Source organism: Seriola aureovittata, chromosome 7 (assembly GCF_021018895.1).
Source record: "Seriola aureovittata isolate HTS-2021-v1 ecotype China chromosome 7, ASM2101889v1, whole genome shotgun sequence".
NCBI classification, from domain to species: Eukaryota; Metazoa; Chordata; class Actinopteri; order Carangiformes; family Carangidae; genus Seriola; species Seriola aureovittata.
Genome location: NC_079370.1, coordinates 21,456,067 through 21,470,360, shown reverse-complemented (window position 1 = coordinate 21,470,360; position 14,294 = coordinate 21,456,067). Strand labels below are relative to the sequence as shown.

General features: G+C 46.6%; 1 protein-coding gene across 2 annotated transcripts in view; it reads right to left on the bottom strand.

Annotated features, from left to right (window-relative positions):
* Positions 1 to 172: 172 nt before the first annotated feature.
* The window catches only part of LOC130172942 (teashirt homolog 1-like), a 37,274-nt gene continuing 23,152 nt past the window's right edge, over positions 173 to 14,294 (bottom strand). For both annotated transcript variants that reach the window (XM_056381925.1, XM_056381924.1), the window contains exon 3: positions 173 to 5,035. In XM_056381925.1, coding sequence (XP_056237900.1) covers positions 1,503 to 5,035 — 3,533 coding nt within the window. In that variant the 3' untranslated portion in view covers positions 173 to 1,502. The remainder of the gene's footprint in view (positions 5,036 to 14,294) is intronic.

Below are 14,294 nucleotides of genomic sequence, written 5' to 3'. Positions count from 1 at the left end.
AGTAAAATATGTACAAGTAGCGAGATAAGGGAATTTCAAAGTGTAGCTAAAGAAATAAAAGAAATCCTATTTCGTCCGGCCGAGGATTGGACCTGAGTGTGACTGCTTTAAGTTTTATACACATTGAGTTTGGTGCACCGCCATGACAAATGAACACACAACCACAAATATATGACTGTTAACAACTGCTTTGGGGTTTATTTTACAATTGAGAAAGAAATGAAACAAACTAATCGGTGCTAAAAAGTTTTTTTTTTTGTTTTTTTTTTTACAATATTGTCGATAAAACATTGAAATGTATAGTCATTGTGCATCGCTTATTTATTTTCCACACCATTTCATGCATCAAATTGGATGCAAGTATAATTAAAATCATTTCTGTAAACCAAGCCAAAGAAGCTAAATTTGTATTTTCTTTAAAAAAGGACATTTTGTAGCTCTACAGCATATATCTATATACACCATCTGTTTTTATTTTTTTATCATTTTTGTATATAAAATGACAATATAAAAGTTAGAGAATGCACACACCTTAAGATACAAAGAATGTTGAGCCGTTTCAAATGGTAAGATATGTCTTATGGAGTACTGACATTTCACTGGTAATCATTTACATGTAACAGACTTTTCTCTTTACAGTTGAATAAAGCGACACAATTTAGAAAGAGAAAGTTGTAACAAACCATACAACTGGAAAATTGCTATAAGGTGATACTTCACAACAAGGAAAAGTTTTTTGAGCAAACTTGCATACTGACGGCCATTCATTTTCACTGATTGACTCGTACCCAAAAGCAGCATTTCAGTTTTTCCAAATGTTCACGTGATCTTTTTTTCTAATACACTGACAGATTTATGAGCAGGCCATTCATCATCAAAAACATTGCAGTGACAGGAACCCAAAAAACAAGAAGGGGGGGGGGGGGGGGGGGGGGGGGGGGGTGGAGAAATGATAATCCTTGATCTTTTAAAATCAATCTGATTTTGACAAATGCAAGATATTTCAAAACATGTTCTCTTTACAAATTCAGAAAATTCAGCTGTCTAAGGTGCTACTTCAGTCTTTCAGGGTATTCTTTCATTCTTTTGGTGTATACATTTAATTTTCACCTTCTTCATATCAAGTATTATACAGTTTTCTCTTCCACCAATTCTCTCCACTCACCACTTTTACCATTGAAGCAGTAGTTGTATTTTTGCCATGAAAAGATTAAAATCTTGTGTTTAACCTTGATTCACTAAAATACATGCACAGATCAGACAAATAGCATATAAATATATTACAAAATAAGTGTAAAAAAGCTTGGCAAAACAAAAACAAATCAACATGAAAAGACATGGTCCAGTCAGGCAGTTATCACAACAAAAAACTATAAGACTGATTTTTTTTCTGGCGGCTCAGTTCGGCCCAGTGCAGTAACTGTGAACAACGTCATTTTAGTGCAATGAAATTCTAGTCAGTTCCACAGCTGTCAGTCTCTACCCTCAGCTCGAGACCCCGCTTACACCTTCTCCATCTTGTCTAGCTTCTCCAGTTTCTCCAGAGCAGTGACAAACACCAGGTGGTCCTCTGGAGACTTGCCGTGGGTCTTGCTGAGGTGCAGTTTGACTGCGTGTTTGCTGACGAATGTCCGATTGCAAAGTCTGCACTGGTACACAGAGCCTGTGTCGTCCTCTGGCGTGGTCAAGGCTGACAGGGGGCTGCCGAATGTCATTTTGTCTGTGATCACCTTTGAGGCAGCCTGCTGCTCCCGTAGGTGCTCAGCTGACAGTTTGGACAGGTCCTTCAAGCTGAAGCCCAGGTGAGACTCCAGGTGGCTGATGTAGGAGGAGGGAGTCCTGAACTGGGAGGCACAGTCACCACAGAGGAACACAGGCTGGCACGAGTCCATGTTCTTGAGAAACTTGGTGCCCCCAGTCCGTCTCAGCTGGTACTTGACATTAGCCAGCCAGTGGGATATCGTGGTCATGGAGAGGCCTGTGAACTTACAGATGTGGACCCTTTCCTGAGGGCCCAGGTCGGTCATGGCGTAGCGGCCCTCTGGGGTCTCCCTCAGGCTGGAGGCAAACTGTGCCTGGAGGATGAGGAGGTGCTGGGGATTCCAGTTGGACTGCCTCCCTTTCCTCTTCTGCACTGGGGAGAGGTCCTCGAGGGCGTCCTCAAATGCGCTGCCATCGGCGTCCGACTTCTCTGAAATGGAGGAAGGGGTTGAGGATTTGGGCGTCAGTCTGCCAGTGAGGTTCTTTACCATATCTGAAATGTCCATCAGAGCGTTCTCTCTCAGGGGAGAAGAGACTGAGTCAGGGAGGGAAATGAGGGGTTTGTTACCATTTACACTATTGTTGGTCAGGAGCGCACTGCTGCCGTTGTTATTGTTGTTGTTGCTGTTATTGGAGGATTTATTTTTACTCAGGTCTATGGGCTGGTCACTGCTTTCGTACAACTGATAGTGGTTGATGGGCTCAGCTGGCTTGCCCTGAGGAGGTGGGTTGAAAGCTGGCTTATCCATCATGCTGTTGCTGATTTTGTAAAGCATGGACAGTGGGTCTGCAGCCGGGCTTACTGGTTTGGAGGCCTTACCCAGGTGTGTGTTCATGATTGACTGGAGTGCGCTGAGAGGGTTGATGAAAGGAATTTCTGGTGAGTGATCAGTGATGATGCCAAGACTGTTGCCGTTAGTTACAGGGGACTGACAGGCCTCAGTGCCGTTCTTTGAATGGTTGTTGTGGCCATCCACTAGGCTCTCTTTGGGCTCCTTCTTGCAGATGAGCTCTGAATCTACACTGCCTGGGCTGCTACTTCTCATACCTGACGGCTTAGAGAGGTCATTTGGAGATGCCAATTGCTCCCTCTGCTCTCTCAGTGCAGGGGAGGGGGATTTTACTAACGACGGGGGCCGGCATCGTTCCAGGCTCACCATCTTCTCCTCCTTTTCTTTCTTCACAGTGGCAGCTTTCCCTGTCACTTTCTCCACAAGCTCCTCCATGGCAGTGACATTGCTCCTGAGGGGGGTGGGGGAGGACGGGCTTCGAGGCGAGTGGATGACTGAGTTGGGGTCACTCACCAGGCCTCGTAGCCCGCTGTTAAAGATGGGCTGCATCTGGACACTCTGGACAGTTGGGGGCAGAACAGTAGCGGAGCTTTTCATGGCACCCTGCAGCTGGTAGGCTGCATGAATGCTAGGATAGCCGCCCCATGTGGGCGTGCCTGTCTGGGCCTTGCTGATGGCACTGGAAACTGTGTTCTCAAGGGATTTAAGAATATCTAAACCCTCTTTGGGCGTCTCCTCGAGATCTTCTTCTCTAAGATATTTATATGATGTGGCATCAGTCTCAGATTTTTCACCTGAGTCGTCTTTCTCCTCCTTAATTTTTTTCTCCACTGACTCACCACAATCCACCTTTTCATCCTCACCTCCCTCCCTCTTTTCCTCTGAGCCGGAGGAGAGGGCGGGGGACACAGGCTGGGACTTAACACTACTGGGGACAGGGAGTCTGGTGGTGGTCGGTGGCAGTGGGATAGACTGAATCTTCTCTTCCACCACTGGATCAAAGACCAGCTGTTTGCCCTTCTTGGATGCAGAATTTGTGACCTTCAAAAAGTGACCTGTAACCATCATGTGGGCAGTCAGCTGTTGCAGTGTATCATGGGAGCTCCCGCACTCCATGCATTTGAGGATCTGGGCTTTACGAGCTTCAAACTGCCATGTGTAGCTGGCACCGTTCTGGTAGCCGTAGCGGTTGTTTGGCGTAACATAGGGGTTAGGTACGGCTTTTGTATCTTTGCCAACATCCCCGAGGGATACGCCGCCACCACCGCTACCAGCATGGAGAGAGTCCGGGGAGCATGGGGAGACTATAGCGTCTTGGATCGCTCGTTTTTTAGCTGAAGTGGGCACCAGTTTAGTGGCCAAGGCTGGCACCGGTTCTTTGAGAGGCACTTTCTGGTAATGCTTGGTCTTGATCATGTGAACGCTGAGATCTTGCAGAGACTCAAACGAGTGGCCGCAGTACATGCACTTCAGCACCTTCTGGGCATCCTCTTTCCCCTCCATCTCCATCAGGGAGCGCTTGCGCGGTTTGGACCAGCGCTTCCCCTGATCCTCCTCTTTGTCCTTGTTGTCGTCTCGATAATGGCCCGTCTCGTTCATGTGGACCGTCAGACCCACCAGCGTGTCGTAGGCAGCGCTGCAGTCTTTGCAGCGAAACTTGCTCGCACCGGTGAAAACAGAGCCGTACAGCTTGTTGTTCTGCCGGTAGAGCTGCACTGTGCTGAAGAGGCTGGGCTCTGGCAAAAGGTGGTAAGGGGTCTGCTGAAGAGTTTTGGCAAGTGCCGCCTGGTGCCAGTCGTAGGCTACACCGCTACCATTGCTAGCCACACCGCTGCTGCTCCCACCGCTGCTGCTGGTTGCACTATGGCTGCCAACAGAGCTGGCTGCTGTGCCATTAGTATTGCCACTTGCGCCGCCTGTGTGGTTGACAGTGGTGCTGGAGCTCCTGCCATTGTGATGACTGCTAACCATGTTGACCCCACTGCTCTTGTTTATGGTTGTGGTTGTGGAGGCAGAGGCAGTAGAGGCGGGCTCCGGAGTAGTGAGGGCACTGTTGACGCTGCCCGCCGCAGCGGGCTTAGATTTCATGATGTCCATAGTGATGCTGGACCAAGAGGCATCTGAGATGAGGTTTGCATAGACGGCTTTCATCTGCGCCAGGCTATCCTGGAAAGAGAGGCCGTTGTTGGGGCGGAAGGGCAAAGCTGCGCCTTCCCTCTCCTGACCATCCGTGGAGGAGGTGCTCTTGAAGTCCGTGAGTCGGTCGCTGGCATCACTGAGTGGAGACCCATATCCGGCGTCAGGATTAGTGCCATTGCTGAGTGGTGAGTCTCTGTAGCTAGGTGGCTGGCCTCCGTCCACATCTTCCTCTTCCTCGTTGCACAGGAACTCATTGTCCTGGCCGTCTAATGAGAGGCCGTCATCCTGCAGGTGCTCTTCCTCATCGTGAGGGGCTGCCTTAAGCTCGTCCTCGGGCATGTACGCTGGAGCACAGAGAGAAAGAGGAAGAGAAAGAAGATAAAAATAAAAAATAAAAAAATAGGGGGAGACAAGAAGAGAGAAAAAGAGGTCAGCTCAGTGAAATTAAAGATTTACAGCACACTAACAGGACCACTGTCAAAATAACATGGAATGAATACTCAATGATAGGAGATGTAAGCTTTTATTCTCATCCAGCGAGTGTGTGTATGTGTCTGTATGCATGCATGCATGAGTTTGTGTGTATTTTACACACATGTGGCTCTGAAAGCCAGTGGTGAAAAAAGCCTCCAAGGGAAAAATAAATCACTGAGCTTCTGACAGTTGTCCTTTTCCTTCCCAACTCCCTATTCCTCCACACATGCCTCATGTTCCCCAGGAAATGACTGGCTGTTTGGCCTTGTTAGCCAGCTGCATGCTTACATGTTCAACTCCCCCTTTCTCTTTCTTTCTTCCTTTCTTTCTTTCTTCCCCAAGCTTTATTGCTTCTCACTCATCCAGTCCATGAAGTTCAGCTCCTCACATGCTCAGGTTATGTAACTGATCGGGGAGGGAAAGAAACAAAACGCTAATCTGGAGATATCACAGCTTTTCCTAACCCACTCTGATGAGCGGAAGGTAATTTTCATTTGAGCTAATAAGCAGGAACTGGTAAAAAACAAAACAAAACAATGGTACTTGGATTGAGAATACCACAGTGATTGTTGAGGGAGGGACTCTTGGGCAGACAGTTTATGCATTTGCAAAAATGTGCTACTGCTCTGTGATCCAAAATGGCATGCACAATGCTTAACAAGAAGGCAGAAGAAAGTGAACACATGATCAAAGATCGAGGTGTGGGGAAAGGCAACTAGAGAAGGCTGAGATGTAACAGGTTTACCAGTAAAATATACAAAGGCATATAAGATACAAGGCTAGGCCGTGTGTGTGTGTGTATGTGTGTGTGGGTGTGTGTGTGTGTGTGTGTGTGTGTGTGTTTGCATGCTAGGGAGGACACAGCAAGCATCAGTAAGTAGGAGAGACAGGAGGTTGTTAGGGGGAGAACAAGTGAATGAAAAGAAAATGTAGGGAGGAAGAAAAAGTGAGCAGGAGGTGGTGGGTTTGGTGGGCGGGGAGAGGGGCTGTAAGAGAAAAGGGAGAGAGAGAGAGAGAGAGAAAGGGTGAGGAAGACAGGGAGACAGGAAAGACGGCCCCCTAGCTTCTTCCTTTATCTCCTTCCTGCATGGTGAGATGTGTGTCCTAGATGCCAGTATCAGTCTCTCCTGATGAAACAGATGTGCTGTCAGCTTCAAACGGCACGCTAACCTGTCATATCATAATCTAAGTGGACATAATACCTGATATATATACACTGGCACCATTTACTGCTGCCTGAGAGGAGATGGGTGGGGGGGTGGGGGGGTGGGGGAGGTGAGCAGCTGCACCATGGATTGTGACTGTGTGATGATGTGCATGCGTGTGCCTCAGTAAGTGCCGCTGTTTGCGAATGCGTGTTTGCTCGCGTGCCCACCTTCCCGTGCCTATGTGTGTACTTTACGCACTCTGCTCAGCTCATACATGTTTGCTCTTACAGTGCAAATCCGAACCCACCGACCATAATATTGCCTATAAGTCTGAGTTCGCTGTGTGCTACTGATACACCCTTCTCCAAATGAGCAACATGCTCCCCTAACGCCTGACAGGATTTCAGTGAAATGAGAGCACTACAGGAGAACCTGGCTGCGCTTCAATCCCACTGACAGACTGAGACCGAGACAGTTTCTAAAACTCCTGAAAATCCCTAACACAGCAGATTAGCATTATGTGCTGTACTCTCTACAACACATCTGCAGAGTGTCTTCTGTTACAGTGCCTTCCCCCTCGCTAACCCGCTTCCAGAACAGGAGGCTATCAATACATATCAGCCATTTAATATACAAAGCATCCTGCAGAACGGCTATCCATTCTTCACAAGCCCACACGAACAGTGCAAACATACAGTAGGAATTACCTATGTGAGTCACTCTTGTCGGATGCAGCCAAAAAATAGCTAAACCCCAATAGTTGGCAGTGCTTAATACATACATATACACACACACACACACACACACACACACACACACACACAGACAGACAGCAGGAATGAGAAGCAGCAGATCAGAAATATCCCTGGGTGAGTGACAAAACACAGACTGCAGCAGGGAGGGGCTTCCAACGATGAGCAGGTCGCCAGGGAACCCTTTGACGATCCCTGTCAATCAATGCCTGTCCTGCCATGTTGTCATGGAAACAACAAAGAGGGAGATATCAAAAGCACACAGACAAAAGACTGGCAGAGACAGACATCTGTAAAAATCACAGGCAGCAAGTGGACGGTTTCGCAAGCCATAAATGTACAATATTAGTAATGAAATGTGGCTAACATTAGTCTGAAATAAATGAGCTCTCCGTCTGTTTTGAGAGGCTGCATCTATTCTGACAGGATGCTAAAATCTGGAGCACGAGGAAGGAAAAATATTAAGGGCTGCATATCAACACTATCTGTTTAATCACTGCAACTTGAAGATGTGTGATTCTGACTGGCGACCAGATTAAGCTCCTTCCCTCGCCCCGGACGCACATATGCGGAGCAACACCAGCAGCAAGGGGAAGGCTCGGGAAGGGGTAGGGCTGGCGTGCCGTCCCTGGCGGTTTGGTTTGCCGAGTGGGTGATGGCTGTGAGCAGGGCCATCTGCACGGGCGCCAAAGCGCCTGTCACTTTTGCTCGGGGACGTGCCGCCATCAAGGAGACAGGCGGCAGCGGCCAGGATAGCACTGCAGACTCACTGTCAGAAGCAGCAGCGATCAAGCCCGCACCAGCCACGCCAGATCACCAACTACACACAGCAAGGACGCAAGGAGTGTATCACTGATCTCCCCAATACCTACACATACGGTTAATATAACCATTAATAAAAATAAAAAAAAGGGAACATAAAACAGGTGGAGTACTAAAAAGGGTTTGTAGTAGCCCCTTTGGATGTTATCAAGAGCCCTTTTAAAAATTCATAATGCAAATTGAATTGACATACACACCTATGGTGCTGTAAAAGCAGGTGCTATCAAAGGTTTTCATGTCTCAGGCTAGCAAATATACCTGTGTAGGTGTGTGTGTTTTGTTCTCATCTCATTTATTATTATTCTTATTTAAATGAGAGTTCCTGAAGGACAACCCTAAATAAAGTACCAGTGAAGCACCCTTGACTCTGATTTGTACCTAATATTTTAAGATGAAAGAACGCCATGCGTCATTACGGGTTTTGCATCTGCACTCTGTGATCAGGTTTGCACATTTGAACATCGGTTCTCAGGGACCACACCAGAGCAGAGTGTGTGCAGTCCTGTTGTGCGGAACAGACAGGCAGTTTGATATGATATTTTTCTGATGAAAAGACTGTGGTGAACGCCCTGTATCCTGCCTCAGCACAACACTGGGCCTCACAACGGGACAACATGATTGACCTAAGTACAGATCATCTCTAAAACATTTTTCCCTCACACGCCGCTTGACGTTGTGTATGACTTGATTTTTGTAAATGAGACCAAATGAAATACAACCATCGGACACGTCAGAGTTTTGGCACGGAGTGAAGCAGAAACATATCACTCCTTTTCAAAACTTTGCTATCTTTCTCTGCCCTACCCATTTCTCTTTTTTTTTTTGCCTTCTCCCTTTTCTTTGCTGAGAGTCTGCTGGTTGTTAAATCAATAAAACTCTCTGTCAGGCTCGCGGAGCCTCACCATTTGGCCGCTGTCAAAGCCAAACAAACCAGATAAGAAAGGCAGAAAGGCGATGAAATGAGAGAGAGGGAGGAAAAAGAAGGGGATGAAACCAGTCAGCCTCCCCTCACCAACACCTCCACCACCAGCCCCATTTCTCCAACACCCCTCCTTCTATTTATTTACACACATTTCTTTATTTATTTGATGTGAGTTTGGGAAGAGGGGGCAATCACGGCAGTCATTTGCGGCACTAATGTCCAATCACAGGCCCCTTCACTCATGTGATTTAGGCAGTGCAGGAGTGGGTTCGCGGCAGAGAATGGTGGAGGGGGGGGGGGGGGGGTAGGTGGTGGGTGGGGATGGGGGGGCAGAGGCCGTTTAGGCCGGCCCCTAATAGGAAACTGGCAGTCTTATTCCTTCCCCAGATTCTGTTTGTCACCCTGCTCTCCATTACGTGCCTCTCAACCCTGATGGCTTTGGACAGGAGCTGATCAAAAAGCCATCGCTTGACCTACACGCTGTGGCAGAACGAGACTCGCGCCCTGCACAGGGAGAGGGGGAGAGAGAGAGAGATGAGATAGAAGAGGAGGGGGGGGTATGTCAGTGAACGTGTAGAGAGGAGAAAGAGTGCGGCAGTGAAGAGGGAGGATGGAGGAGGGATATGTGGAGGGAGAGGAGGGGGGGGGGGGTGATAGCTCTCGGACCGGGACAAGAGGGCTGTAAATAAAATGACATTATTATTTCCTCTGTCCCGTCATGTAGAAAAGCCAATTATGGTAATGCTGCTGCCGGCGTGTCAGAGGGAATGCTGGGATGTGCTTCCCGTGAAGCGGCTAACATGAGAGCAATGCCCTGATCAGGAACACAGGCCTCAGTTTGACAAGAGACTGTACAGATAGGGAGAAGGAGAGGGAGGGGAGGAGAAACAAGAGGGAGAAAGAGATATGAAGCTAACAACAAAGCTGTATATGGGCCTTTTTTTTCTTAACAGATAAATATTAAGCTATCTGCAGGGGAAAAGATTTTTCAAAAACTCAACCCATTACAGCTGACAAAACAAGGTTTTGGGTTCCAGGGTCTGACGAGGAGGAAGTTTATTTTCTCCGGTTACTTGATATTATCCTGATCACGTTTCATTCTCACTGCTACAGTGATTTCTACAACATTTAAGTTGTACAAATCACTTTTCTTTTTTTCTATTTTATTTTATTGAAAAATCTACAAATATCCTTACAGAGGTGTGTCATGCAAAATCTAATGAAGCGCAGCTCCATGATATGAAAATGATTGAGAAGCCCTAACCTAAGAGAAGCTATCAACCTGAAAAGTTCAGGAGTTCATGAATTATACTCTGTCACACCTCAAAATTTGACGAGATGAATTATGCAAAGACGGCGGTGAAAGAGCCGGATATTGAGGGTGAAGGCGATCATTTACTTTAGAAGCTAATTCATTCTCATCTCATCTCAGGCTTCTCCCGGTATTCCGTTCTTAAAATTCCTCCCGCGCTTGATAGGGGGGCTCTCCTTAAAATAATTCCTCAGCTACCTTTCTCCTTTCACTCCCCTCCATCACCCCCTCTTTCTCTCTTTTTCTCTCACCCTCCTGCTCCTCCTCCTCCTCACTCCAGCCTTGCTCACATGCCCACATGGGCCCCTCCCAAGCGGAATAATGGGAGCATATGGCCTAGGCAGCACCTACAGGGCCTTAAATAACTGCTGCAGCATTCCAGCTCGCTGTACCAATTTATCTCTCACCCCCCTCTCCACCCCATTTCAAAACACTTCTAGCCTGAGTTGAGCTCAGCAGACAGCGGCGGGTGGGACATGTTGTTCTTCAGACACATAGCTACATAATGGACTGACGTAGAAAGTGGTGTGAATGTGAATAAGTGCTGTGCAAACAGGATTAGTGTTGAAATTCTGTATTATTGGCAGATATTCAGTGAGTCAACCATCAGCCTTCCTGGTGATCATTGGCGCTGGTGGTTCCATGCAAACACTTTAAGTCATGCTGAATTACAGTAGGCCAGTAGCATTATGTTAAGTCACAGCGCTGATCTTCTAGAGAGCACTTTGTTAGTGTGTTTTGCTTTGCTAGCAGCAGGGCATGGGAATAGCAATGTTGAATTGTCTGTCAGTCAGGTTCAATGTGAATATGAGCTAATGCTGTTTTAGCAACATTTTGGAGAACATATTGATCAGCTACTCGCTCACGCCACCAGTCACTAGCATCAGCTAAATACCTAAATGTGCGCACTATAGATTGACGTGGGAGATTCGTCTGACTAGGTTATTGTTCTGTAAAGCGAAGTGGGGTCGGAGGTCAGACAGGTAGCCAGTGCTAATCTGGTACAGGTCATGCTCCCATGTAAATATGTCAATATGTCCCACAGACATCCTTCTGTCTGACCTCTAGAGACTGAAACATGGATTGATGGGATGTGTATGATTGTGTATGGGCAGGTGTAAGATCCAAGAGGCATGTGGCCAGGTTTGAATTTGTGTGTGTGTTTGGTTGTGTGTGTGTGTGTGTGTGTGTGTGTGTGTGTGTGTGTGTGTGTGTGTTTGGTTGTGTGTGCGTGTATGCGTGTATAAGTGAGAGTGAGTGTGAAAGGTGCTGCTGTTTTATTTATAGAGCAAGTGCTTTTTATACCCAACTCAAAGATCAGTTCAGAGAAGCAGCTTGTGGGCCACAGCCAAGATCACTCTCCATTACTGTGCATGCACAAAACCTAAACACACACACACACACAAACATACGCACACACACACACACACACACACACAACCAAACACACACACTCTCTCTCTCTCGCTTATATGCAAGCTAGGACTGTAAGCACTATCGTCTCTGCTTTTTACACATGCATGCAGTAACAACACGGGGAGACATTTACAGTATATCCAACCGTGTTAGTTGATGAAGGGGTGGAAGGTGCACGGGATGGGAAGAGGGGGGTGGGGGTGAACCCACACTGACTGACTGAGTGTTCTTCATGGAGTACAGCAGGCTTTAACATGCTGGGGGATCAATACAGTGAACCAGCGCCAATCGATTGCAATTCATCTGGCTTTTTTTTTTTTTTTTTCAAATTTCATTCTCACCCACTCACACTGCGCACTGAGCTGCTGCTGCTGCTGTCCTGCGAGGCAATACATAAATAAACATACACACATATGCATACACATGAACACATAAACACAATAACACACACACACACACACACACACACACACACACCTGAGTGGCTGGAACGATTGCACCCTCCATGCAAACACGAGTTCAATAAACCCGTATGGAATTTATTTATTTTTATTGAGCATATCAGCCCATCCTGGTCTTCTCTGCATAACAAGGCCTGTATAATTAAACCATAAATTTCAGTGCGCTCCTTTAATTACCACAGACAATGTCAGGAGGCAGCAGAGTAAACAAATGGCTTTGAAGTGAGCAAGAAAAAAAAAGTGCTTCAACACAGCAATGGAGAAGCTGTTCATTTTGGTGGGGATGTTGTTGCACTTGAAAAGGATGAAATGTTCAAAAGAGTGTACGTGCATGGGGAGTACAGTATGTTGTTTTTTTTTGTTTTTTTTTTCTCCCTACCGCCTTTTCTACGAATGCTTTTTAGGGATGCGGCTTTGCTGTAGAGTGAAGAGAGGAATAATCAGTGTAAGTGTATCACTGCGAGCATGACGGTGTGCAAATATGTATATTTGGATGAGCATGGCACGTCTGCGACAACTAATGAAGTGTGTTAGGAAGTGTGTGTGTGTGTGTTTGCATGTGTGTTAAAGCATTTGTTTTTCTAACACACACACAAGTACAAATACACGGTGCAGAAGGTGTGTTTGTCTATAATTTATTGGGGTCCTTGTCCTTCTTGACCATGACTGGAGACGTCTACAAAACCTTGTCTTACTGTATATATATGAGTGTGTATTGTGTGTGCGCATGTGTGTGTGTGTGTGTGTGTGTGTGTGTGTGTATGCTTTAGGTCAATGTCAATACACAGACCTGCTTCCCAACAGCTTAGCTAATTACACAAGAGCCCTGAAGGCCACTTAGAACAGGTTAGCTAATTAACAAACAGGCTGATTGCAGATTAATTGAGAGGTGTTCCTAATCTTCACCCCTAAATGCAATGACAAATGCTAACGGGTGCTAATTAGGCCGGTATGAAGAGCCGAGAGTGGAGGTTGTATTTACAGTTACCGCGGCTCCTATTGACGTGTGGCCTATATCCAGCTGCCTTTTACAGATCTGCCAACAGGTTAAGTAAATAAAACTTCAGTGAAACTACTGCGATGCAAAACTGTGAGGCAGACAGCTTCATCAGCAGCCTTTCTACACCGTTCACAGTCTTAACAGTCTGGGTACGTATTTCTTCATTTTATTTCTAGTTAGTTTGTGAATTGTGAATTTTATATTCTTATAATTTTTACAGTTATTATCAGTTATTATCAGTTTTGACAATAAACACAAGTGAATTCTAAACAATTTACAGCTTGTAATTTTAGTTATTGAAGTTATCACAACTCTTCACACACTTTCCATGTTACCAAGGTTGCTTGTATACTGTCATCACTATTGTAATGTCCTCTCATTTTGGCATTAGAAATATTCAGTAATCCCTCAGTTATAATCACCTGCACTTTCTTTGAGAAGTCCCTCTCACATGTTCACTGAGCGAAGTGTTAAGGCTATAATATTTGCAGTTGACCTTTCAATGTGTGTGTGCATAGGGTGTTTTTATGTGTGTGTGTGTGTGTGTGTGTGTGTGTGTGCGTGTGTGTGTGTGTGTGTGTGCCTGTGGGGGGGGGGGTGCATTCACGTCTGCTAGAACATGAATGCCACGCTTAGATCGTGAAACCTGAAACGGCGTCAACACAATGGGTTACGGTGGATCACAACGGCAAAATGAAGAGAAATAGGCCCCTCAGCAGGGATCTGAACCAGCACCCATCTGTGGAACCATCACCTGCCAATAGAAAAACGACCCCCACCCATACACACACACACACACACACACACACTCACAAACACCCCCCCCCCCCCCCCCCCCAAACACATACACACATACTCAATCTTGCAATTTTCACAGCCACTAAAACTACTCCCCAAGGCCCGACTTCTTCCAACTTCCATCTGCCTGGATAAATTTATCATACAGCTCCCCTGTCTATCACACACACACCTGTGCCTTTTAAGCTGTCCGCCCCTTCCAAACACACACAAACTCAAACTCCGCCTGGCCTCTTTCAACCTCTGACCCCACCCTCACCCAAGCCCCCCCCCCTTCCCTTAATCCTTCCCTCCATCCATCGACTCTTTTGCTTCCTTTTCTTCTACACCACCTGCGCTTTTAAATCCCCACATCAGGATGGACCACTTCACCTGAACACACACACACACAGTGCCAGTAAATACATGCAAGCACCCTCACCTAAATCCCAGGGAACACACACACACACACCCACACACACGTATGTACAAACACATATACACACACTCACATGCACT